Raw genomic sequence first — 27,373 nt, 5'->3', positions numbered from 1 at the left:
AGCCTACTCCACTCATTTTTTTCTCTACATCAATATCCACAGTTAGCTATTTATTGGCAAGATTGATTCATTTTTACATTCTTACAAATAAGTACTTTTTTTAACCAAAGATTAATTAAAGTATGATTCTGAACATCATGGCCTACATACGTGTGTGTGTGTGTGCATTTTCAATTTCAGTCAACAAAAGTAATCGCATGATCAAATAATAAAAAATAGCAATAATATTTTGAGCACCTTTTATATTCTAGCTACTATGCCAAGAATTATATGTGTACTATTTTACTTAATTCTAATAGTGAAATAAAGTAGCCATTTGTATTCTCATGCTGAGAAAGTGGGATTTAAGATGATGCCACATGGCAAGGTCACATAGTCATAAGTAGCAGATCCAGGACCCAAATTCAGCTTTGTCTGATTCCAAATCCCAGGCTCTTATTTGCTTTCCTCTCCTATCTTCACCTAACGGCATCTATTCTGAGGAAGGTGTGCTGCTTACTGGGGATAGAAGGATGAACAAAGTAGTATTTCTGTCCTTGATCAAGCTCTTGTGACTTTAAGAATAGTTGGCCTGGCGCAGTGGCTCACGCCTGTAATCCAGCACTTTGGGAGGCCGAGGTGGGCAGATCAGGAGGTCAGGAGATCAAGACCATCCTGGGTAGCTGGGATTATAGGCACCCCCCACTATGCCCAGCTAATTTTCATGTCTTTAGTAGAGATGGGGTTTTACCATGTTGGTCAGGCTGTTCTTGAACTCCTGACGTCAGGTGATCGACCCTCCTTGGCCTCCCAAAGTGCTGGGATTACAGGCATGAGCCACCACGCGGGGCCTGTTTGATTCTATGACCATAGTTTGACATTTATTTCTCTAACTTCAGGTATTACAAATGGCACCTACATTGATTTAGTTCTATCTGTAAATCTGTATTGCAATTAACTTTTTTCTTTAAATCCCATTTTTCAGACTTAAACTCAATTATTTAAGTAGAAAACTTTACATAAAGCCATAAATAAGAAACTAGCTATACCAAATCTATAAAAGGCCAGCAACTCTTACTGTAAATAGAAGAAAACCATAAACATAAATGTATTATAAACAAAATAATGTTATTGAATTCTAGCTAGATACTGTGGCCTATAGAAAGTTCTAACTCTGAGGTCTCTTGTCTCTTTTAAAAAGATAAATTAACAAGGCTACAGAAATGTTAAATTTTTTTATACCAAACTGAGCCTGTGTCCTAGATTTAAGAAGGATTAAAAAATTCAAATGTAAACAATGTTCTCATTATGTGATTATGTGAAATTCAATATTGCTTAATGCAGTGCCTGTGAGATCAGTCCTGAAGCACCTAATGTCATCTCACACTTTATCAGTTGTTCATATCGAATATTTTCTAGTATACACTGTACTATTCTTCTAAATTGCCTTAAAAAATAGTAGAATGACGAATCTGATGGGGAAAAAAAGTCTTAGGGCAATCACCACCATTTTCAAATCCTGGAAGATTGACATGTGAGAGAATACTGGTTTATTCTTGTTTGCCCCAGAAAGTGCTACCTAGCACAAACAGTGACATTTTCAAATGCAACTTTTGGCTCATTAAAACATAGATATGAGGCTGGGCACGATGGCTCATGCCTGTAATCCCAGCACTTTGGGAGGCTGAGGTGGGCGGATCACGAGGTCAGGAGATTGACACCATCCTGGCTAACACGGTGAAACCCCGTCTCTACTAAAAATACAAAAAATTAGCCAGGCATGGTGCCGGGCACCTGTAGTCCCAGCTACCCGGGAGGCTGAGGCAGGAGAATAGCGTGAACCCAGGAGGCGGAACTTGCAGTGAGCGGAGATCGCACCACTGCACTCCAGCCGTGGTCCTTGGCAGATAGGGCGAGACTCCGCCTCAAAAAGAAAACAACAACAACAACAACAAAAACAAAAACATACATATGAATATTAAAACTAACAAAGGAAATGATTGTCACTCGAAGAACTAAACTTTCTGCCTCTGAAAATTAATAGCAGACCATCTTCCAAGAATAATACAAATGATTTCATTGGGGAATTGGAGTGAAATTTAAGATCCTTTAAAATTTAGGATCCTTTTCTTTTTTTCTTTTTTTTTTTTTTTTGAGATGGAGTCTCATTCTGTCTGCCCAGGCTGGAGTGCAGTGGTGCCATCTCAGCTCACTGCAAGCTCCACCTCCTGGGTTCACACCATTCTCCTGCCTCAGCCTCCTGAGTAGCTGGGACTACAGGCTCCTGCCACCACACCCAGCTAAATTTTTGTATTTTTAGTAGAGATGGGGTTTCACTGTGTTAGCCAGGATGGTCTCGATCTCCTGACCTTGTGATGTGCCCACCTCAGCCTTCCAAAGTGCTGGGATTATAAGCGTGAGCCACCGTGCCCGGCCCTAAGATCCTTTTTAACTCCACAATTTTCTAAGACTCTGTGATGCTTCTAGAAGCTCAAAGATCACTGAACATTTAAGATCCTATAACTGAGGATCTTACCCCAACTAAGGTTTTCAGTCTCAGCACTATTGACATTTTGGACTGAATAAATTCATGGTGGGAGGCTGTGCTGCTAAACATCTTAGATCCCTGTTTTTTTCTTATTAGATGCCAGTCATAACCGCCCCCACCTTCAATTGTTACAACCAAAATTATTTTCAGACATTGCCAAGTGCTCCCTGGGGAGTGTCAGAATTAAATAAAGAGGAGAGAAACACGAAGGGTGGCTCTACAGTCAACAGAGACAGGTTTATTTTAAACAAACCTGAGAAAGGCTTCTGGCCGAGTTAGGTCAGAGCCACACTCTCTTACAGACTAAGGGTTTTTAAGGATTCAGGGTGGGAGAGTTTATCAGAGGCTGATACTGCTTCTGTGTCTCTTCGTTGTGCTTATATGGGAGGGAGAGTTGTGTATCTGTTCTCATACATCTTTCTGCAGCTGCAGGCATACCCCCGAGTCTGCTTTTGGCTTCCCTATCTTAGTGCACCTGAAGGAGAAGGAATGTGCTTATTAAAGACCACTGTTTTACTGGGGCCCATTGTGTGAGGGTGAAGTTTGGCAGTTACCCAAGAGACTTCCCACCACCTCCGTCTGTGCCCGAGATGTTTTATCTGTGTTTTACTGTCTGCTCTTTCTGGCGGCTTGTAGTTAGAAGAGAAGTGATTGCCTTGAAACGCATGAGGCTAGAAAGGGAGCTGGAACTTAAAGTGGTGGTGTTTGTCCAAGATGCTGGTGCTCCTGCTCTCTCAGGGAGCAGAACCGCTCTTAGTTGAAAATCACTGCCCCAGACCCACTTCTCTGTATGCATCTACTCTTCTTCTGAGGCAAGAATCAATATTTCTTGCATACTTCTACTGTTGCACTTAACGCATCTAACAATCATCTATTGAGTGTCTATAGCATGCCAGGTACTGCACTGAACACTGCTTCCATAGCAGTAAAGGAGACAGATCTGCTCCTCGCAGAGCCCTATGATGGCTCGATGGAGTATGCAGGAGTTGAAGGGGGAAGAGACACCTGCAGACGGTTTATCACAGCCATATGCGTGCCTGTCGGTTTCTGCCATTATCTCATAAGCTTCTTAAGGATGAGAATCATGACTTTTTAAAATCTTTCAATTTCTAGGGCTTAACAGAATACCTGGCATATAGAAGGTGCTCAACAAATGTTCATAGACTAAATGAATGAGAAAGTAAGAGATAAGGGAAAGGCGAAAACTGGTAACAACACATTAAACAACAGTGACAACAGCAACATCAATCATATTTAATTGACTAGGGAAAGAGGATAATTTATGTAATTAAGTTTTTATTGCATTTATGAAACATTTGTATCGTTGTATCTTCCCATGCATTTCATGTTATATTGTTTTTATGGTCATAGTCCATCATCCTAACACATCTAAGAATATCTAAAAATATGGACAAGTCATGGGCTGCTATTCCTCTTTCAAGCACTTTACCTTAAGGTTAGCAAGTAAAAATTTGATGAACAGAAATGATCAAAGTAGGGCTTTTTCTATGTGACTTGTTTGAACCAAGCATTTTGGTGTAGTTGGTTAAATGCAGCTTTACTGGATTTTGTAATCAATTTTAGGATGACATGAGGAATGCGTAAAAATTATACACATTAATGATAAAATTGACATTGTCATATTATATGTTCTGGGCCATTAAAATATTTCTCCATTGAAATACATATATCAAAATGTCCCATACTGGGAAATGACCGTAATTAGCTAAAAAGAAGTACATTCCTTATGGCACCAAAATGTTAAATGCCTTTCTTCTAAGTCATGGTGACCACACCTCTAACCTGAATCCATGTAGTCTGTAGTCTGAGATCTAAGGGAAGAGAAGTCTCTAAATAAAAATGGGAAGAGTCATTCCAGGCCAAGTGCAGTAGCTTCCACCTGTAATCCCAGGGCTTTGGGAAGTCGAGGCAGGAGGATCGCTTGAGGACAAGAGTTCGGGACCAGATTGCATGCGGTATAGGGAGACCCTCGCCTCTAATAAAAAAAAATGCTCCATTATTCATTTCATCTTTTTACCCTTCCTCCTGTGATTCTTAGTGTGAGGGCAGGGAATCTCAGTTTTATATCCTACACAATGCATAGCATCTTACTCATAAGAGGCACAAAATAAGGTTTGTTTTGAGAGGAAAATGAAAGCATCTTGCAATAACTATTTAATTTACATCATGTATTCTACTATATTTTATCAATATTTAGCAGGTTATATTTCTAATTATATCTGTGCCTATCAGTTAGTTGTAGGTAACCTTTAATCAAAAGCCTGTACCTACCACACCCTAAAAAACACCTGCTGTTTTTGCTGTCCAGCACCCATTCACCTTCTTCTGGACACTATATTCCAAGTTGTCTAGGGAACCCCGCGCTCTCTACCCTGAGTGCCTGTACTTCCTCACCTACCTGCTCCTTAACTAACAGATGGGGCATGAGACCCAGATCAGAGTGTCACATGTCACCTTGCCCCGGCTATAATGCTTTTGTTATTGTTGTTAGGGCTGGGCATATCAGCCTATTGTGGCAAATAAGATGATGAGTTTGGCTTTTGTATTTTTCCGAAACTTTTGGGAAAGGTCGCTTCGCTTTTTCTTCACCTGAATTTGGGAGTATAAAGTCTAGAGCGGTTGTCATCACCTTGTGATCATGAGGAGGGAGACGTCAGAGAATGGAGTCTGTGTGGAGAGAAGGAGAAGGGAAGAGAGGAAAAAGAGGAGGAAAGAGGGCAGAGAGAGAGAGAGAGAGAGAAGTTGGGTGCTGTAGACAGTGATTGAACCTGCAACAAAGCTGCACTGCCAGAAAGAGTGTGACCATAGATTTTTCGTTGTTGTTGTTATGCAAAGCAATATATTCCCATTCCCATTTAGACTGCGGAGTTTTAGCTGGTTTTTGATTGATTTTGTAATCAATCTTAGGATGACATGAGGAATGGGTAAAAATTATACATATTAATGATAAAATTGACATTGTCATATTATGTGTTCTGGGCCATTAAAATATTTCTCCATTGAAATAAGTAGAGCAAAATGTCCCATATCTGGAAATGACTGTAATTAGCTAAAAGGAAGTACACACCTCACGGCACCAAAATGTTAAATGCCATTCTTCTAAGTCACGGTGACCACACCTCTGACCTGAATCCATGTAGTCTGTAGTCTGAGATCTAAGGGAAGCAAAGTCTGTAAATAAAAGTGAGAAGAGTCATTCCAGGCCAAACAGTAGCTTACACCTGTAATCCCAGGGCTTTGGGAAGTCGAGGCAGGAGGATCGCTTGAGGTTTTCTGTCACTTTCAGTCTTGTCTGAACTGACACATGCTCCAAACCCCAATCACATGTTTTTCATTTCATAGCATATTTTAGCAATATGGACACTATGGCAATTTTAATGCTCCATGGGGGAGAATGAGTGATTCTGAACTGGAGTTTTATTATATATAACACAGCATTAATTTGTCTAATATTAATATTTACTGATTCCCTATTATATGCCATTCCACAAAGAATTCCAAAAACACAAACCACACTTCTAAAAGCAACAACAAAAATTGCTTCTCAGAGATGGTTTCTTCCTTCTTATTAGGGCTGGATTCTTGTCACAACTATAGTTGGTGGGTTTTGCATTTTATATAGAAGAGTGTTACATAAACGGTAAATTTCATTTATATATAATATTAAAAATCACCCCTTTAGAAATACATACAAAGGAAGGAAGTTTTGACACTCATTTATAGTTTTTCAAATAAGTTTAATTTTACCTATTTAAATAATATTGTGAGAATTCCTTAGAATTTTCTTTTTTCCTTAAAATCGTTGTTATGACAATTTAACTTGAGCTTCAGTTGGTTTTTACTTTCTGTATGAAATTTACACCTATCTAAAGAGGCACTAATTGTGTAGCATCTGTGGGGAGGATAATGTTTGGCTTTCTGCTAGAGCAGAGTCCAATCTCATTATGGTTTCCAGGAACATGGAGTCTAGGAACATGCATGCAATGACTCTCAGCACCTCGGCTAGCATGCATTGTTAGCTGGCATAAGCGTCTTTTCACTTTAGATCCACTGTCAGCTCAAACCAGTTAAGCTGCACATTAATAACCTTGGAAAAAACCAATCCTTCTCTGAGATCCCCAGAATGAGAGCCTAATAGGGTTCATTTCATGCCGTAGGTCTCAGTTGTCAATGTGGCACATTAGAGATGTATAGATTCTTCTATTTCAAAGCAGAAAAGTGGCAAACTAGCTCCCAAAAACGTGTGAAATCATTTCAGTGGCTTCCCGACTCTACTTCAATATTGATCAACTTGGAGTCCCAGGGTGCTTAGGAGGATTGTTCAATAAATTCAAGCTGTGTTTCTTGAGTCTCTAACTTTTCACAAAGGTTTAACAGAATTTGTCCAACTTGAGATACGTTGCATGGGCTAAGTAAAATGTTAGACCTGCATTTGGTTTGAATTATGTGAACTCGACATGCTAGATAGTTCATGTTCATCAGAAGCTCTGATTGGTAGTTATTTTGGTCTTTGATGAATGAAAAGTGGGGAAATCTTTCATTTAACAAGTTTCTATCTTGTACTAGTTTTCTTGATACAATGTAAAACTTAAGGTATGTAAGTAGCAGGAATAAGAAATGAATCCTTGGGAATAAAGAAGTATGGAACCTGGCTGGGTGCGGTGGCTCATGCCTGTAATCCCAGCACTTTGGGAGGCTGAGGCGGGCAGATCATGAGGTCAGGAGATCGAGACCATCCTGGCTAACATGGTGAAACCCCGTCTCTATTAAAAACACAAAAAAATTAGCCGGGTGTGGTGGCAGGCACCTGTAGTCCCAGCTACTCGGGAGGCTGAGGCAGGAGAATGGCATGAACCCAGGAGGCAGAGCTTGCAGTGAGCTGAGATCGCGCCACTGCACTCCAGCCTGGGCAACGGAGCAAGACTCCGTCTCAAAAAAAAAAAAAAAAAAAAAAAAAGAAGTATGGAACCAGTGATAGCAGGTGACCTTTCATCTTGCAGATGAAGAAACCAAGGCCCAAAGTAGAATGACTTTGCCAAGATATCATTGGCTTGTGACTGAGCTGGAATAGGAACCTATAGATATTGATTGTATGTATTGCTTATCCCTTGATAGTAAAAGTGGAATACCTTTTATTTTATTTATTTATTTATTTATTTATTTATTTATTTATTTATTTATTTATTGAGACGGAGTTTCACTCTTATTGCCCAGGCTGGAGTGCAATGGCGCGATCTCGGCTCACTGCAACCTCCGCCTCCCGGGTTCAAGCGATTCCCCTGCCTCAGCCTTTCTGAGTAGCTGGGATTACAGGCATGCGCCACCATTCCTGGATAATTTTGTATTTTTAGTAGAGATGGGGTTTCTCCATGTTGGTCAGACTAGTCTCGAACTCCCGACCTCAGATGATCCACCTGCCTCGGCCTCTCAAAGTGCTGGGATTACAGGCATGAGCCACTGTACCTGGCTAGAATACCTTTATAATCCATGTTGGAGCATAAATGTACAAAAAGTAACACAGGTCAAGAATTTTTTTTTTTTTTTTTTTTTTTTTTTGAGGTGGAGTTTCACTCTTGTTGCCCAGGCTGGAGTGCAATGGCGCAAACTTGGCTCACTGCAACCTCTGCCTCCCGGGTTCAAGCGATTCTCCTGCCTCAGCCTCCCGAGTAGCTGGGATTAGAGGCATGCACCACCACGCCCGGCTAATTTTGTATTTTTAGTAAAGACGGGATTTCTCCATGTTGGCCAGGCTGGTCTCGAACTCCTAACCTCAGGTGATACGCCCACCTAGGCCTCCCAAAGTGCTGGGATTACAGGCATGAGCCACCACACCCAGCCCAAGAATATTTGCTTTGAGCTTGCTGTCATGGTAGGAAGCTGGCATCAGCTAAATTTTACTAACGTGCTACCTGATTTGAGGGATCAGCAGTATGAGTAGGTGATGGAAACAGCTGCCTACATACTACTTAAAACCTTCCAGCCAGAAAAATATCTCCCTGCACCTGTCTGGCATAAAACCTAAGTCAAGTTGCAACTCATTCCTCTCGTTCTGTTTTCCCTTTTTCTATAAAATTCAGGAAAAATGTATGCATTTCTCCAAACTTAATTGCTATTCTAAAAAGAAGAGGTAGCTTTCCTCTTCCCTACTTTTCTCATCTACAAACTTCTAGGCTACTATCTTTTGTCTTTTCTATACTTGAACTTTTCTAAATAAACCACAAGGGTGCTAATGGTGATAATATATCTGGATAGTGAGATACGGTATTTTAAAATGTTCAAATCTTAAAAAATAAACATGTGCCGATTTTTCAAGAGTAATATAGGAGCTATTTAAAAATAATAGACTTCTGGCCAGACGCAGTGGCTCATGTCTGTAATCCCAGCACTTTGGGAGGCTGAGGAGAATGGATCACTTGAGGCCAGGAGTTCGAGACTAGCCTGGTTACCATGGTGAAACCCCATCTCTACTAAAAATACAAACATTACCTGGGTGTGGTGGCAGGCGCCTGCAGTCTCAGCTACTGGGGAGGCTGAGGCAGAAGAATCCTTTGAGCCTGGGAGGTGGAGGTTGCAGTGTGCCAAGATGATGTCAGTGCACTCCATCCTGGGCGACAGAGTGAGACTCTGCCTCAAAATACTAGTAATAGTAACAATAGACTTCTTTAAAACAAGTAATGTTAAATAGCATACTAGAGCATTGTTATCAATGTGTCACTTCAGCATCAATTGTTAAGTGCCTTGTATTATATTCGTATCACTTAAGATTTGACATGTAGTATATATAATAATACGACATTCACTAATTATGCTAGGGAAATGTTACAGTAATACTATGAAAGCTATTAATTTCTACTCCTAGAGGTGGCAGAAAGAAAATATATTAGTGTAAGTTCCATATGGGTAAGACAATATCTGTTTCATACAGTCATGCCCACAGTGCTTAGCATGGTGCCTATCATAATATAGATGTCCAATAAATATTTGTTAAGTGAACAAACTGTTAAAGAATATTTATAGGGACTAGCACTATATTCTCATAAAAAATGACAAAATATGAATTGAGCCATCTCTCTATTGTCAGTAAATACAGAGGTGGGATACTCACAGGCATAACTACACTATACAGATAAAGTAGTTTTGGGGGGCCGAGGGTGCTGCCTCTATGGATAGGCAAACCTGGGTTCTCACCTAAGAACTGGAAAATGGAGATCATTATGATTTGCTATCCATTAAGGCTTCCCACTCAGAAGAACACACGGTTTTAAAAGGAACGCATTTATCCCATCTCAAATTTTTGGTGTATCTTTTTTTTTTTTCTCTAAAGCATAACGAGCTTGTCAGAGTTTCCATGGTGAACACAGGGCACCATGGAAACTGATAGATTTAGCTACACGAAAAGAATAAATAAAATAGGCAGGCATTTATTTCACTGTACAATGACAACTTCTCTCCTAGATAAGAGAGGAAAAGTGGCTTCTCATTTAAACTGCTTCCCTGCACTCTCTGTACCTCGTGAAAACCTGAGTTATTTTCGCTAGCCCATTCTACTGACCTACGCTGATTGGATTCTTGTTTTTCTCAAGGCCCATTATTCCCTTTAGTTTTACTGCAGGCTAGATCCGAGTGTCACCAGCAACTGTTGGAAAACCATGTACAATATGAAAGTTGTAGATGACAGCCCACAGTGCAGTGGCCAAGTGAGTCATGGCAAAACTGAATGAACCACTCCTGGGAGTTTACTGTGATGAGACAATGTATGAGAACAACTGGCCTCAAGATCCAAGTCCATCCTATACTAACTGCACAGGCAAGCCAACCTCCCTGAACCCCAGTTTCCCCATCTGTGGAGTGTTTAAAATACATCCTCTTCCTATTTTATAGGGTTGTTGAGAGGCTCAAAATTAGATAGTAGAGGAGAAAGCCTTTTCAAACAGTCAGGTTCTAGCTAGCAAAAAGGACTGACTGACTAAGCTACAGGTATAATTACATTCATGAGATGAGCAAAATGTCAAAGCTAATCATGCTATGGTCTAGGTTTTGGCCTCAGGCAATTGGAGGTTTAGAACACGCTGATCCCACCCCAGTAGTTGGGGAGTTTGGGGACTACTTGGCTCCATCTGAAATAGAGAAAATTGAGATTGTAAGAAATGAAGCTTTAAAATTTTTCTGTATGTTTGAACATTCTCATGAAATGTTGGAAAACTAAATAAATGAAATAAAACTCATCCTTAAGTTCTAGTCCCAATGAATTGTTCACCATTAGCACACACCCACTATAGCCTCTTAATTTTTATCACTAAAATATAGGCACTAGAGCCATCTCCTGCAATTCAATATTCATATAAATCTATTGAGCACCTCCTAGTGACCAGGGACTGTGTTGAGGGGATGGATACACAGAAAGAAAGAGGACATGGTCCTTCAGAAAAACACATCTTCTTTGGGGTATAGATGAGTAATGGAACAATTGCAGCACACCCACAAACTCAGGGGAGGAACACTAAAACTCTAGAGCAGCAATGTAAAGATATCCTGGATAAAGGTGAGGGGGGTGGGGGGAGTGGGTGGGACAATGAGGCAGACATGGTGTAAGGTGGTAAAAGGGCACCACAGGCAGAGAGAAGGGTGTGAGCAAAGTGGATTCATAGCATATGGGAGAGTGGAGGTAGCCAAGCCTGAAGAAGCAGCCAGGGAATATTCCATGCCAAGGCGGGGCTCTTTTTTCTGAAGGAAGTGAGATGTGGGGGTGGAGCACTAATGATGCTTGGGCTGTGTTTTGAGGGTGAATATGAAAGCTCTGTACTCCCTCTTTCCTCCAAACGTCTGTAGCCAGGAGAATATTTCCCTGGGGATACCAGAATGGGAGTCAAAATTGCAGGAGGACCAGCAATTTAAAGGAGTTGCCAAGTCCGAGAGCGGAGTCTCACCCTGTTGCCCAGGCTGGAGTGCAGTGGTTCAATCCTGGCTCACTGCAACCTCTGCCTCCTGGGTTCAAGCGATTCTCCTGCTTCAGCCTCCCTAGTAGCTGGGACTACAGGTGTGCGCCACCACACTTGGATAATTTTTTATATTTTTGGTAGAGACAGGGTTTCACCATGTTGACTAGGCTGGTCTCGAACTCCTCACCTCAAGTGATCCACCCGCCTCAGCCTCCCAAAGTGCTGGGATTACAGGCATGAGCCACCGTGCTTGCTGGGAAGCCAAGACTTCTGACATGTGGCTGAGCCCTGCTGCCTGGCAGTATAGCACCCAGGGCTTCTGGATCCTGGGCCCAGGTACCTACAACTTGACTGGGAGTGGAAGTGGAACTATGCGTTGCTCAAAAGAGCTAAAATTTACCTGAGGAGCACTAATGCCATGTCACCTGGAGGTTCATGGCCAATCCTTCTGCTTAAGACGATTTTTTTAAAAGCATTATAATGATTATTCATCCTATAAACCACATAGTAACAACATTAAAAAACATCAAAACAAAACTCTCTACCTAGCAATTCCGCTATCTCAACAGAACAACATACATTGTTTGATGTACCTTTTCAATTCCAGCCAATATGCTTATAGCTTTTCATGGTTTTAATCGTAGCATAGAAGCTGTTTTTTGTTTGTTTGTTTGTTTTGTTTTGTGTTTTTGAGACCGAGTCTTGGTCTGTCACCAGGCTGGAATGCAGTGGCGTGATCTCAGCTCACTGCAACCTACACCTCCAGGGTTCAAGCAATTATCCTGCCTCACCCTCCTGAGTAGCTGCGACTACAGGCACGCACCACCACACCCAGCTAATTTTTGTATTTTTAGTAGAGATGGGGTTTCACCATGTTGGCCAGGATAGTCTCAATCTCGACCTCGTGATCCACCCACCTCGGCCTCCCAAAGTGTTGGGATTACAGGCATGAGCCATCGTGCCCGGCCAGAAGCCATTTTTGAAAGCTTAACATTGTGGCTATATATTTCTCCTGTTGTTTTTAATAATTAGATAATGTTCTATCAAGTAGATATATTCTAGTTCATAAAACTAGTCTCTATTTTTTTGACATTTAGGTTTTCATTAAAACCTAATAATTAAAAAAATTATTAACCGTATCTGTTTTAGGAAAGTAATACATCTGTTGGAAACATCTGATTGAATCCTATCTCAAACGCCATTTTCTTCACCTTTCTGTCTGAGGTTTTTGTGTATACAAGGGAATGTTTTCAGTGTGCTGGCTGTTGGTACTGCCAGGAGGGAGTGTGGTCGGCAGAATCACGAGAAAGTGACAAGGAGCAGGGACAAGTATAATGACCTCAGCTGCAGAGATTCCTAATTCTGGATCCCTGGTGGGGTGATCAAGCATCTGTGTGCATGGTTCTGAGGGTTTTCCTAAATGGCCTTTCAGTGCTAAAACCAGGAAAGTGCCTGGTAAACCAGGATGAGTTGGTCACCTTAGACATTGGTTATGGGTGAGCTGAAGGAACTGAGAAGGGAACGAATCATTTCTATAAGCCGGCCCTGTGTCATAGAAGCAGCAATTCAGAGAAAAACTGCTCACATACTGCAATGAAACCCTCACCCTTTATGTAGTTGTCAAAATAGTTATTTGTCTCAGGTTATGGCTCTGCTCACAGAAAAACCACCCATTCATTTATTCAATAAACATGTATGGAATACCGGCATTGTTCTAGGCATAAGACACATTCCCTGCTCCTGTGGTGCTTCTGTTATTGGTGTGTGTGTGTGTGTGTGTGTGTGTGTGTGTGTGTGTGTGTGTATTGGTGAGAGGGAAACAGGAGTAAACTAAAAAACACAAAATAAAGAAGGATGGACACAATAAATGCAATGGCAGAAACAAGATGGATTAGTGGAGTAGAAACTGCTGGGAGTCCGGTGCCACTTGGTGGTCAGGAAAGGTGACTCCAAAGAGCCTGACATTTGAGACAAATCAGTGGTGAGAAGAGCTGCCAAGTAAAGCGCCACGAGAGGCATTGGGGCAGAAGGAACAGCACGTTAGAGGGCCCTGAATGGAAGCCAGCTGGGTTTCATGGAGGAACTTAGTGAAGCACCCTGTGGTCATTGTGTAGGGTGGGAACGCTGACCCTAGTTATGACCCAGTCCAAGCTCCATTTTCATAAGTGGGGATGATAAGGACACCGAGGCCCACGTGTCTTGTCCACAGTATCTTGATTCCCAATTCAGCACCCACGGTACCATTGCTGCCTATTTGACTTGAGAACTTAATTTTCTCCCCTTGTACAACTGGAAGTAAATAAAAGAGATTCATTCATTTTACACGAGAAAAATTGGTATTGGAATTGTTTGTGGACAAACACAAGAACCAAAAACATTAGCCTCAAGGTGAAGAGAGGAAACTTGGGGTCCACAATGACACCCAGTTTAGGGGTCCCCAGAGAGGCTCTGTAAGACATGCTTCCAGAACCATTCAGGTGAGGACCAATACTAATTCTGCAGTCTACATAAACTAAAAAGAAACTGGTCATAAGGTAGGCAGCCCCAGCTGACCTTTCACCTGTGCCTGAACTAATGCAAGTACAGGACCTGGGTGCTACAGGTTGAAGAAGTGATCCTAGAAGTTGAAGGGTCAGAGGAGCCAGGCTGACACAACTCATAGAAGGTGGAGGAAGCTGATCTTCTGAGCCTCAGCTGTGGTCGATCTTGATAACTGAAAGAGTTAACACAACCAAAACTAACGCAAGGGTGGGGAGAAAGACCACACCCCACGGGAGCGCGGAGCCAACTCGCGGGAGAAAAATCCTATTGGCATTGAGGAGGTAGGGAGCCAGCCCCTGGGCGCGGCCTGCAGGGTACTGGCAACCGCCCGGGTAAGCGGGGGCAGGACAAGGCCGGAACCGGTGTCCGCCCGGCAGCCGCCCGCAGCTGCAGATAGTCCCGCTGCGCCTCCGCCGCGTGCGCCCTCCTCGACCCGCGGACCTGCGCTGCGCTCCGCCGCTGACATGTGTGCCGCTCAGATGCCGCCCCTGGCGCACATCTTCCGAGGGACGTTCGTCCACTCCACCTGGACCTGCCCCATGGAGGTGCTGCGGGATCATCTCCTCGGCGTGAGCGACAGCGGCAAAGTAAGCAGGCGCGGGGTCGAGCGCACTCCGACGGGCGGGAGGATAGGTGCAAGGAATCTGGCGCGGTGCTTCGCGTAGCCCGAGGTTAGCTCGGTGCGCAGGGAGCGCCGCGGCTCCGGAGTTGAACTTGAGTCTTTGGCTCTTGGGCAACGCAGAGAGAACCCTGGCGCTAGGTTCGTGGGCTGGCTGGGGAGTTCCCAGAAGTCGGGAGCAGTGGTGTGCTAACGCCACAGCTGGCTCGACAGCAGTCCAGGCTGCGGTAGAGCCGGGAGCAAGGATGTCACCCCCCGCTCCCCCGACCCCCGTTCCAATCCTAAGATACCAGCAATAATCTTCAATCTTGCTTCAATCATCTTTGTTTCCAACACCTAGCACTGTGCCTGGCACAGGAGGCTCTCCATAAATGTGGTTGAATTTATTGTGAAAGAAATAAGAGGAGGGGGTCATTTGATTGATGTTGTTTAGCGTGTCCAGAACATAGAATAAATAGAACTGATTACATTCACCCTATCATTCAACAGAGATAATATACTAACAATGCAGGTTCCACAACTTGTAATACTAGAAGGGATAGTCCGAAAGAAATAATTCATCCATCTCTTTTCCTTCCTCTCTCTCTCTTATACACACACGCGTAGACACACACACACACACACCATAGCCATTTGCATCAAAGCAAGCAGTTCCATTTTAAGGTTCAAAATGTCTTCTTTGAATGTATCTTTTACACTTTCTTTTCCAAAATCAGGATTTCTACAAATGACACAGGTAACTTGATGTCTAATATTTACTGTTCCATACACACATATAGTGACTATATCAGCCATGGCCTGGCAAGTTTGATAAGTGAAGCCATTCCATTTTTTAGAAGAAAAAAATGGTAAAATAAATATGGAGATGGGATTTTTTGAGCTGTTTTCCAACTACTGGTTTGGTTAGCAAAAGTACACATACTTGTGATTTGTCAAGTTGAAGATACTATTCTTGACTAAGATGCTACCGAGTCGGTGACAGTTTTGAATCGTGACTCTTACATTTGGGGGTAACTAAACCCTGTTTTCTCATGATGCTTTAAAAAATACTCTTTCTATGCACGTTCAGGGAGCCTGCTGTTGTGTTTCCAAGGTGATAAAACTCTCAGAGCTCTCCCAGGGAGATTCTGGTAAACCCTGAGACTGATGAACCCATGCTTGGGGACTTGGTCCTCAAGTTTCAGGGAACTCAGGTTTGGGGCAAGTCCCAGGAAGCAAAGGAACGGAGATTGCTAAACTGGTGGAAGATTAGAGGTGTTATTTTAATCACAAGAAGCTGTTCAACTCTTGGGTTTCTTTTTTAAAAATTAATTTCCCATATCCAGAATTTTAATTGGTAGGGTAGCAGGCAACTGGCTTTACCAGTGGAGAGGAATAAGAAAAGGAAGTAATAAAAATACCTTTTCTGGTGCTTGTACAGAAGAAAAATAAAAGAGTTTCCCGAACACGCAATTAGTAGTTGAGTCAGGGAGTCTATTCCTAACTAAAAATCATACTGAAGTTATAAATTTAGAAAACGTGCCCTTCCCCCACAAGACAAAATTACTTAGGAATCAAATACAAAGGTGAGTTAGTCAGTGCCTGGAATGTATGGTATAGAGCTCCTGAACCAGTGGATTGCTAACTGTTGCTCTCCTCTCCTCCTAGGTGCAAGGCAGTTGATACCTGGCTGTGTTTAAAGATAGGGCATGCCATACATATTTCAAAACTTGACATCTCCCATTTCGAAATGGAGAATATCTTACTTTTAGAGTTGCTGGGATAAATATATTATTTATTTAAATATTTCAGGGTTCAAAAAAGATCATAATATCCCTTTGGAATACAGAAATATGTTGAATTATTATGATCTGTAATTTTTTTTTTTTTCGAGATGGAGTCTCACTCGGTCACCCAGGCTGGAGTGTAGTGGCTTGATCTTGGCTCACTGCAAGCTCTGCCTCCCAGGTTTAAGCCAATCTCCTGCCTCAGCCTCCCGAGTAGCTGGGACTACAGGCGCCACCACGCCCGGCTAATTTTTTTGTATTTTTAGTAGAGTTGGGGTTTCAGTGTGTTAACAGGATGGTCTCGATCTCCTGACCTCGTGATCCACCTGCCTCGGCCTCCCAAAGTGCTGGGATTACAGGCGTGAACCACCACACCGGCCAGTGATCTGTAAATTTTTACTCCTAAATTTTTAGGAGCTCAAACCTTGCAATGAATCAGAAATATCTGGGGGTGCTTGATAATATGCTGATTTCTGGGCATCATCCTCAGAGACTCTGAATCTATAGACCTGGAGTAGGCCCCAGGAAGTGGCATTCCAACAAGCATCCCAGGAGATTCAGATGCAGGTAGCGGGTGGATTATAGTAGCAGGTGGATTACATTTTGAGTAACTGTAGCACATAGTTTCTGTGATGGGACAAGTTGTGTGAAGTATCAGGAGCTTATTTCTCCATTGCAAGTTCAGATCTGGGGTAGCATCTCAGCGAGAGGGCACAGAGCTCACTCTGTTCTTCTGGTCTCGCTTTTAAACTTTATTCCTTATTTTGTATAACTTCATTTAGGCCCAGAGAATGCTAATGACTAGCTGCTCTTAATGCATCAAGTTAAAGCTCATTCAAAAGCAGGTTAATTAAAAGAAATTATCTAGCCAACTTTTTGATATAAAGCAAAATACAGAGTTATACTTGCTGCTCAAGTAGCATGTAGCTTTTAAGAATATAGACTCTAACATGTTTAATTCATTTGCAAATATTTAATCTTGAGATATTGCATGCTCAAATATTACTAAGTTGCCTGATTCTTCCCACATACATCAGGGTCAGGTTGACAGTAAAGATGCATAAACATGCCTTGGGCCTTTTAATGCACACTTACCCAGAAACAAGAGTGAGGAAGAGATTCATTTTGAGGTTGTGCCCTGGGGTGGCAGGAGCAAGTCCAGTGGAGAAATAGAGACTTGGGTTCAGGTCAGAGTCTCTACCACTTACCTGTGCTGAGACCACAGGTGAGACCTAACCTGCCCGAGCCTCCGTTTCCTCATTTGTACAGTCAGATTTCCTTTTGCTACTTATGAAATGAGATAATGTATGAAAATGCCTGGCACTTAGTGGATACTTAACATGTACCATGTTCATTCTATTCCCTTTGCCTCCTAGCAAATCCTTAACCTCTTGCTCACTGTGACATTTTGCATGTTTTCACATGGTGACATGCCAAGAGGTAGAGAAGGAAGCCACGGCCTGTGATGAACTGTATGGGGTGGTCGCAGAACCTTAGCTTTTTATTCTCACTGCTTATGTCATCGATCCCCTGGGACCCAAAGATGCACCCCGGAAGAAAGATCAAGAAGCATTTGGTGCTAGATTCACTAGCAAGCTATCTTTAGTATCTCTTTTAGACTTGACAATGTCATTATTTCCACTAACAGATGAGGAAGTTGAGACTTGAGAAGTCATTCATTCAGATACGGTGGTGGTGTAGCTGGATTTTGAATTAGTATGGGGCAAAGGCCATGTTCTCTTTGCTGTAGCTGACTGCTTCTCTAGGGCACAGTCCTGGACCTCAAAGAATCTGCACTTTGGCAAGGGAGTTAAGACTTGTAGCTGTAATAAAGGTGGACTCATTCCTGAGCCAAACACTGGGGTTATTGCCGGAGATAAATTGATGAACAAAGTATGCAAATACTGCCCTGCCCTCTTGAGGCTGATGATCTGGTAATAAATTAACAGAATCTGCCATGACCTATCAGAACTTGAACTAGTTAGGGGAAGGCTTTCCCTAGCGTGAAGTGACATCAACATTGCGATGTGAACAATTCGAAGTTAAGTAGGTATATTAGTCAATTTTCACATTGCTGACAAAAACAACCCAAGACTAGGAAGAAAAAGAGGTTTAATTGGACTTACAGTTCCACATGACCGGGGAGCCTCAGAATCATGGCAGGAGGTGAAAGACACTTCTTACATGGCGGTGGCAAGAGAGAATGAGGAAGATGAAAAAGCAGAAACTCCTGATAAACCCATCAGATCTCGTGAGACTTATTCACTACCATGAGAACAGTATGGGGGAAACTGCCCCCATGATTCAAGTTCTTTCCCACTGGGTTCCTCCCACAACACATAGGAATTAGGGGAGTACAATTAAAGATGAGATTTGGATGGACGCACATCCAAACCATACCAATAGGTAAGGTGGACAGGACTGGAAGTAAAGAAGAGCCTTCTAGGTTGAGAGAACTGCCTGTGACTGCCTGTGCAAAGGTCCTGGGGTAGGAAGGAATGAAACAGTCAAGGTAGTTAGAGTCCAAAGGTTGAGGAGAAGGCTAACACAGGATAAGGCAGGACAGGTAAGCAGGGCTATGTTATGGAGGGCATCAGGGATGGTGGGATTGTGTCATGATTATATTTTGTGGTTATAAAGTTCATTCTAACTTCAGGATAAATGCATTGTAGAGAAATTGAGTGCAGGCAAGGAGGTCAGATAGGAGCCTGTTGCAGTATTTAGGTAAAATGGAATGTGGTTTAGATGAGAGAGGCAGTGTAGTTATCAACTGAGATGTGAACTCCTAAGAGTACCTCTATCACTTATTACCTGCGTGAATTTTATCAAGTTCCTTACCATTTGTATCTCCAAATTTCTTTATGCATAAAATAATTACTATGGTCTACCTAGTAGGGTTGTTGAAAGGATAAAATGGATTAATAAGTGTAAAATATATAGAATAATGCCTGGCATGTAGTACATGTCCATTAGACTTCAACAGTTATTGTCAGTAATGAAGATGGAGAGGTGGATAGAATCAGTAGCTATTTAGATCAAGTTGACTGGATTTGATGATACCTTACATATGTAAGGTTGGAAGGCAAGTGCATCAAGAGTGATCGCAAAATGTATGTAAATGTGTGTAAATAGTACAGTGGGGCACAAGTTGACCAGTGATAGGAAAAGCTTCTTGAAGGAAGTAGTAGTTGAATTGGACCTTTTAGGACTGGAACATGCAAAAGCGGATTATATAGCCCTGGTGAAAAGAGTGACCCACTGTTCTTCAGTTCTGAAGACTGCTGGGAGGAGAAAGAGTTCTTTCTCACCTGAGGCTACTTTACCAGAAGTTCTCTCAGTCTGAATCACAAATCCTAGTGATTGTGTATCATCCTTTCCTCCACTTCCTGCCAAGCTCAGCAACTCAAAATATGCTGTTGGTCCTGAGAAAGGAAATTGGGCTAATCCCTCCCTTCTGAGGCTGCTGAATGGGAGCTTGGCTTTCATCAGAAAGATGCTTTCACTCCCAATTATTACAAGATCATCTTGCAAATTCCCATTTTCTAGAAGGCTGATTGCTTGTTCAAAATGCTCATGGCAAACACTGTTGGTTACCCACTCAGCAGTCATGACCTCTTTTTCCTTATTAACACCTGAATTTGATCAGTCCATGATAGACTCAGCCCGTGGATACATCATGGTGTAAGCCAGTCATGGTAATCCTTTCTCCATTTACCAGATACTTATTCTTCCAGCTTCCTGGTAGCTGAGGGTGGCTAGTGATAACATTCTGACATACAGGAAGTTTGCTCAGAAGCTTCTAGGATGTGGGAAGAGAAGCCCTGCCTTTTTTGGATACTCTCATATTAAGAAAAGATACTTGGAACTGCTGCTGCCACCATGTGAGACAGTGAGGAAAAGGTTAAGGGGATTTCAGAGACACCAGCCCATTCTCTAACATCACTGAGCAGTTGAACTACCCCTACCCCTGGAACTGTCTACCATCAGACTTATAGACTTCCTTTTTTTTTTTTTGAGATGGAGTTTCACTCTTGTTGCCTAGGCTGGTGTGCAGTGGCACGATCTTAGCTCACTGCAACATCCGCCTCCTGGGTTCAAGCGATTCTCCTGCCTCAGCCTCCCGAGTAGGTGGGATTACAGGTGCTCACCACCATGCCCAGCTAATTTTTTGTATTTTTAGTAGAGATGGGGTTTCGCCATGTTGGGCAAGCTGGTCTTGAACTCCTGACCTCAGGTGATCCACCCACCTTGGCCTCCCAAATTGTTGGGATTACAGGCGTGAGCCACTGTACCCAGCCCAGACTTGTGAGATATGAAATGTCTTTATTGTCTAAATCTCTGTTAGTTGGGTACTGTTCATTGCAGCCCAATGCACCCTCATTACTACACTGCTTTTCAATGAACAATATTTTACACTTTACAAGAATAACTACCTTCTCCTTCTCCTTATTGGCCTTTCCGGGCACCCATATCAATAGTCAAGCCCAGCCAATTTTCCTCTGGGATATCTGTGTGCATATTCACTTCCATTGCCCCCATCTACCCTTTAGTGTCTCTGAGCTAAAATATAACAGGAGACCCTTAACTGTTTTCTCTCATTCTAATATTTCCCCCACATTACTGACATGCGTAGTATCATGTATCTACTCTTTTATAACCATCTATGGCTCACTATTGCCTCTAAGGTTCAAATGTCCTGGAAGATGTTCTAGGCATGACATTATTTGGCCCCAACCTGTTCTCTAATTCTTTCTGTTGCTTCATTTCTCTGTCTGGCAAGTGGGAATAGGATTACCATGACTGGTTTACACCATATTGTATCCATGAGCCAAGGGATGTCTATCCATGCAAATTTCTCCCTGTTTTGCAGCACATCATGTCCTTTTATGCCTCCACATTGTTGGCACCAATTTCTCTGCCTGGAATAGTCCTCCTTTTTATATCCCCATTTCCATTTTACTTCTATCAAAATGAAATCTTGCTCTTCCTTTAAGGCCCAGCTCTGATCTTCTCTTTTTCACAAAGGCTTTTTGACCACCATTCCCAAGTTGAAATAAATTGCCCCTTCCTCTGTTCTTCCATAAAATTTTTCATATATTTCAAATCAGTATTTTATAGGTAGTTAAGAACATAGTTTCTAGAGTCAGATTATGTGAATTCAAATCAAAACTCTGCTACTTACTTGGACAAATTTTCTGACATAGCTGAGCCTCAGCATCCTCATTTAAAAATGTGGATTAAGGCCGAGCGCAGTGGCCCACACCTGTAATCCTAGCACTTTGGGAGGCCGAGGTGGGTGCATTATGAGGTCAGGAGATCGAGATCATCCTGGCTAACGTGGTGAAACCCCGTCTCTACTAAAAATACAAAAAATTAGCTGGGTGTGGTGGCAGGCGCCTATAGTTCCAGCTACTCGGGAGGCTGAGGCAGGAGAATCCCTTGAACCCGGGAGGCAGAGCTTGCAGTGAGCTGAGATCATGCCACTGCACTCCAGTCTGGGCAACAAGAGCGAAACTCTGTCTCCAAAAAAAAAAAAAAAAAATGTGGATTAATAGCACCTTGATAGAGTTGGGAGGCAAGTGAGATAGTGTGTTGTTATTATTTTTCTTTCTCTGAAGTAGTTATTCCAATTTGCCTTTGAGTATACTTAGCTTTACTGAATGTTCTCACTCACTGAAATGATTTAAAGTTTTTGGAAAAAGAGAGGTGAACTGGAGAAAAGGTAACCCTTACTAAGTCATACTGTATTTCAGACACTCTGCCAAATCCCTTACAAATCAACAACCTTGAGACAAGGTAAGGACGCCATCATCATCATCATCATCATCATCTCTACTTTACAAATGAGGAAATGGAGGCTCAGAGAGTTACTTGGCTGCAGTCACAGCAAATAAGTGGCAAAGTCAAGACTCAGAGCTATGCCTCTCTGATGTCCAAGGTCTGTGCTCTCCAGGAGTCCCTGCTGTCTTCTGTCATGGAGAGGGCCAAAACTCTATTGTCCTTAAGGCCCCTTCAACATTGTCATGTTGTTTTAGCACAAAGTAGGTGGTCAGTAAAGTGTGTTGAATGTGATGTGTAATACAAAAACGAGGCAGGCAGATCACCAGCTCAGGAGTTCAACACCAGCCTGGCCAACATGGTGAAACCCCATCTCTACTAAAAATACAAAAATTAGCCAGGCATGATGGCAGGTGCCTGTAATCCCAGCTACTCGGGAGGCTGATGGGGGAGAACTGCTTAAACCCAGGAGGTGGAGGTTGCAGTGAGCCAAAATTGTGCCACTGCACTCCAGCCTGGGTGACAGAATGAGACTCCGTCTCAAAAAAAGAAAAAAAGAAAAAAAATGAGTTTGATAGAACAAACCTTTGTCAGCAAACCCCACCTTAAAACCCAACTGTGTCAATATGAGTTTATTTACAGCCCATTGATTCATGAGTTTAAAAAAAAATTGAAGGCCAAAGCAATCATAAGGTAATTATAATTTAAAGTGAGTTCTTCTAAACTTACATATAATGATATAAGAATTTTAAAATTCCAAGATTCTCCAGAAGCTTAAATGGAAAAATAAAGTGCTTCATAAGATCGTACATTCCCCCACCCTCACACATGCACACCCTTATACACTCATCTACAAAACACAGTTCTGGAAGAAGATATTAAAATAAAAACTTAAATAATTACTTTTGTAGATTGGGAATGGAGATTTGGAGCTGTGGAGGATAATTTTTATTTTTGTATTGCTAGTTTTTAAAATTTTTGTTTTGCTTTTATAATGTAAAACCAATTTATTTTATTTTAAAATTTGTATTCTTTTTCTTAATTGCAGTAAAAGATGCATAACATAAAATTCACCATTTTAAAGTATATGATTCAGTGGCATTTATTGTATTCAGAATGTTGTACAATTGCCACCACACTGACCATGATCTAGTTCAAGAATATATTCACCGGCCGGGCGTGGTGGCTCACGCCTATAATCCCAGCACTTTGGGAGGCCGAGGCGGGCGGATCACGAGGTCAGGAGATCGAGACCATCCTGGCCAACACGGTAAAACCCCGTCTCTACTAAAAACAAAAAAATACGAAAAAAAGTTAGGTGGGCATGGTGGCAGGCGCCTGTAGTCCTAGCTACTCGGAAGCTGAGGCAGGAGAATGGCCGGAACCCGGGAGGTGGAGCTTGCAGTGAGCCGAGATAGCGCCACTGCACTCCAGCCTGGGCAACAGAACGAGACTCTGTCTCAAAAAAACAAAACAAAACAAAACAAAAAAATATATATATTCATCACCCCAAAGGGAAACTCATTGCCCATTAAGCAGTCACTCCTTATTTCCTCTCTTCTTCTCTGCAACAATCACTAATCCGCTTTCTCTATCCACTTGCCTATTCTGGATATTTCAGATAGATGGACACATATAATACATGACCTTTTGTGTCTGGCTCTTTAGACTTAGCATAATGTTTTTAAAGCTCATCCATGTTGTGGCATGTGTCACAATTCATTCCTTTTTATGGCTGAATAATATTCCATTGTGTAGATATACCACATTTTGTTTATCCTTTCATCAGTTGATGGACATTTGAGTTGTTTCTGCCCTTTGGCTATTTGTCAGCAGTGCTGCTATAAATATTTCATGCACATGTTTAAAAAAGCAGCTGGTTAAAAATATCTTTGTATGGTTTCCCATTGCCTAACCCTGTGATAAACCCAGGCCTGGCCTTGCTGACTGTTTGCCCAACCTTCCACGTTGTTAAATTCCTTTGTGTCTTTGTCTTTGTCCATGCTCCTTTTTCACCTTCCATCCGCTGGATGGATACACATTTCAAGACTAAATTTAGGTGTTACCTCCTCAATGAGGTCATTGCTGGCATAGCTTCCTGCCTTCCTTCCACAGACAGAGTGCAGTGGTACAATCTTGGCTCACTGCAATCTCCGCTTCCCAAGTTCAAGCAATTCTCCACCCTCCGCCTCTCAAGTAGCTGGGACTACAGGTGTTTGCCACTACGCCAAACTAATTTTTTTTTTTTTTTGTATTTTTAGTAGAGACAGGATTTCACCATGTTGGCCAGGCCAGACTCAAAACTCCTGACCTCAGGTGATCTGCCCACCTCGGCCTCCCAAAGTGCTGGGATTATAGGCGTGAGCCACCGCCCCTGGCCTGTGTCCTACTCTCTACTCAGTGCCTCCTTACAACTCTAACTTGATCTCATGAGTCTCCCCAAAACCTGACCTTGAAGGCAGGTTCACAACTTTATCACCTTTGTGTTGACAGCACTTAACACATGGTGGGCACTCTGATGAATATTTCTTCAGTAACTGGTGCTTGGATTTTTTTCACCACAGGATAACCAGGTTATCTTCCAAATAACCAGTTGTTTGAATAAGAACTCTGGTTTTTTCTAATCTAGATGCCAATGTATGTGGTTACTGGGAGCTGTAATTAGTTTTATGTCCTGGCGAGTAATTAAGAACCCTAGAAGAGTACATTTTAATTAGAACTCTGAGACCTCATGAAGTTCTCAAAGGCCTTTAACTCTGACTATGTTAATGACCTGCAATAATGTAGATTATAAAGGCCTGCTTGCTTCTTTTGGTTTTGTATTATGGTTTATTAAGTGTTTGCTTTTTCATAAGATGGTAATTTACTTGAAATGTTGCTTGTAAATGCCACTTACAATTTACAGTCCTGGAACATGGTAGACCCTCCATAAGCAATAGCTCTTGTTATCCATCGCCTGTCCATCACAGTACTTTACACAGAGCTTTTGTGCAAAACTAGCATTCAGTGCATGCTTTTAAATGAAAGAATGAATAGAATGGGTATATGCTCTGCACAGAGTAGACAAGAAATAGTTAATCAACATTCTCAGATGGTTGTAGCCAATGTGCTTGAAGGTGCAACACAAGAAGTAACATCGTTGGTGACTTCCACACACTGCTGCAGAGTTTTTCTCCTGAGCTATTTAACCTATAAATTGTTTCCTTTCAGCCTGTGTAGAGTGGTCTCATGTACCCTTTAACCCTTTTTGGAAATGCAAAACACAGAAGCCATTCCGGGTTCCTAGATGAGTGGGGACACTTGTGCCTCCTCACCTTCCTGCAGAGCGTGGACTCAATGGTTTGTGGTGTTACTATGCTTGGAGCTCATGAGAGCTGACAATAGCTGATGGAGAGCAAGGATCTCAAGGTCTTAGGGATAAAATGGTAAGCAAAAGAGGTGCGGTTCCTGTCTTATTTGCACTCGGAGTCAATAATCAAATTAGTATGGATCAGTATACAGTTTCTAAAAGGAAAAAATGCAGAGTGCTCTGGAGATGTAAATCAGAGGACTTGGCTTATTTTGAGGAGGTGCTTCAAGAATGTAACCCCAAAGAAGTCATGTTGGAGCTGAGTCTGAAGGTTAAATGGGAATTAACTAGGCAGAGAGAGGGAGGGGAATGGCCTGTGCAAAGACCCAGAGGGGAGAAGGAACCAGGAACCAGGTGGCAAAGAATGGAGTAGGAGGAGGTGGTGGAACTAGATGAGGGCGGAGAGAAACAATAGTCATTCCCATTAGCCCAAGAGCAATGGAAAGCCTATGAAGGGTGTCAGAGGAAGATAGGTCAGATTTACATTTTTTTTTTTTTTTGAGACGGAGTCTTGCTCTGTTGCCCAGGCTGGAGTGCAGTGGCGCTATCTTGGCTCACTGCAAGCTCCGCCTCCCGGGTTCACGCCATTCTCCTGCCTCAGCCTCCCAAGTAGTTGGGCCTACAGGCGCCCGCCACCACACCTGGCTAATTTTTTGTATTTTTAGTAGAGACGGGCTTTCACTGTGTTAGCCAGGATGGTCTCGATCTCCTGACTTTGTGATCCACCTGCCTCGGCCTCCCAAAGCTGGAATTACAGGCGTGAGCCAACGCACTTTGACATAGGTCAGATTTACTTTTAAAAAATATATTAAAAATAATTTCAGAGTAAGGAGCAGAATGGAGCAGAGGAAGACTTGCTGGAAGAGGTGAGTTAGAAAATGACTGCAGTGGACCACAAAAGAGACAAGTAGATGGTGATAGACATGGAGAGAAACAGGGAGATCTGGGAGATGAGAAGGAGATAAATCAATGGGATTTGATGACAAATGGATACAGAGGGAGAGGGAAGAGCTTTCCTGGGTTTTAGGCTTGTACAACTGGATGGATGTGGTGGCTGTCACTGAGTTTTTGAAGTCAAATAAAATATAGAGACAAATCTCTGAAATGAAAACATTTTATTCGGGAAGAAAAATTGCAATTTGGGGGGCATGCACACAGACCGACTGGCCTTCAGTATGTCCCATGAACAAAGAGAAAGTTAGAAGTTTTATAAAAAAGAGAAATGTTACATATTGCTCTTTGAGAAAGTTCATTGGCACTAGTAAGGTTTGAGGGAGCTGGCAACTTTTGATTGGTAAGTGACAGTAACAGCTAAAATTCTTTTTTTTTTTTTGGACTGAGTCTTGCTCTGTCGCCCAGGCTGGAGTGCAGTGGTGCGATCTCGGCTCACTGCAAGCTCCGCCTCGCGGGTTCACGCCATTCTCCTGCCTCAGCCTCCCCGGTAGCTGGGACTACAGGTGCCCGCCTCCATGCCTGGCTAATTTTTTGTATTTTTAGTAGAGATGGGGTTTCACCGTATTAGCCAGGATGGTCTCCATCTCCTGACCTTGTGATCCGCCTGTGTGGGCCTCCCAAAGTGCTGGGATTACAGACGTGAGCCACCGTGCCCGGCCAACTATTCATAAAGTCACAGGAGATTGTTTCAGCAGCTATTAGATAAAACTGTTTCAGGTGCAGGAGGCAGTTTCAGCAGCCAGGCTTGCATAGAATTACGTTCTTGGAGCAGTGTTTTGTTCCCTGAGTGCTTTTACCCCTGACCTCTCTGTTTTAGTTGGGTATGACAAGAATGACACATTTGTTGATTAACTTTCACATGGGGAAGAGTAGAAGAGG

At 42.5% G+C, this 27,373-nt stretch overlaps 1 protein-coding gene across 3 annotated transcripts in view; it reads left to right on the top strand.

Annotated features, from left to right (window-relative positions):
* The first annotated feature begins 14,289 nt into the window (after positions 1–14,289).
* GDA (guanine deaminase) overlaps positions 14,290–27,373 on the top strand; it is a 101,161-nt gene continuing 88,077 nt past the window's right edge. For 2 of the 3 annotated variants that reach the window (XM_030809928.1, XM_030809933.1), the window contains exon 1: positions 14,292–14,615. In XM_030809928.1, the coding sequence (XP_030665788.1) occupies positions 14,493–14,615 (123 nt within the window). In that variant the 5' untranslated portion in view covers positions 14,292–14,492. Of the gene's footprint in view, positions 14,616–27,373 lie in introns of all 3 variants that reach the window. The other variant, XM_030809925.1, reaches the window with a different exon arrangement.

Source organism: Nomascus leucogenys, chromosome 1a (assembly GCF_006542625.1).
Source record: "Nomascus leucogenys isolate Asia chromosome 1a, Asia_NLE_v1, whole genome shotgun sequence".
Classification (NCBI taxonomy): Eukaryota; Metazoa; Chordata; class Mammalia; order Primates; family Hylobatidae; genus Nomascus; species Nomascus leucogenys.
Note: the sequence above shows the minus strand (reverse complement) of the source record. Positions and strands in the feature narration are given on the sequence as shown.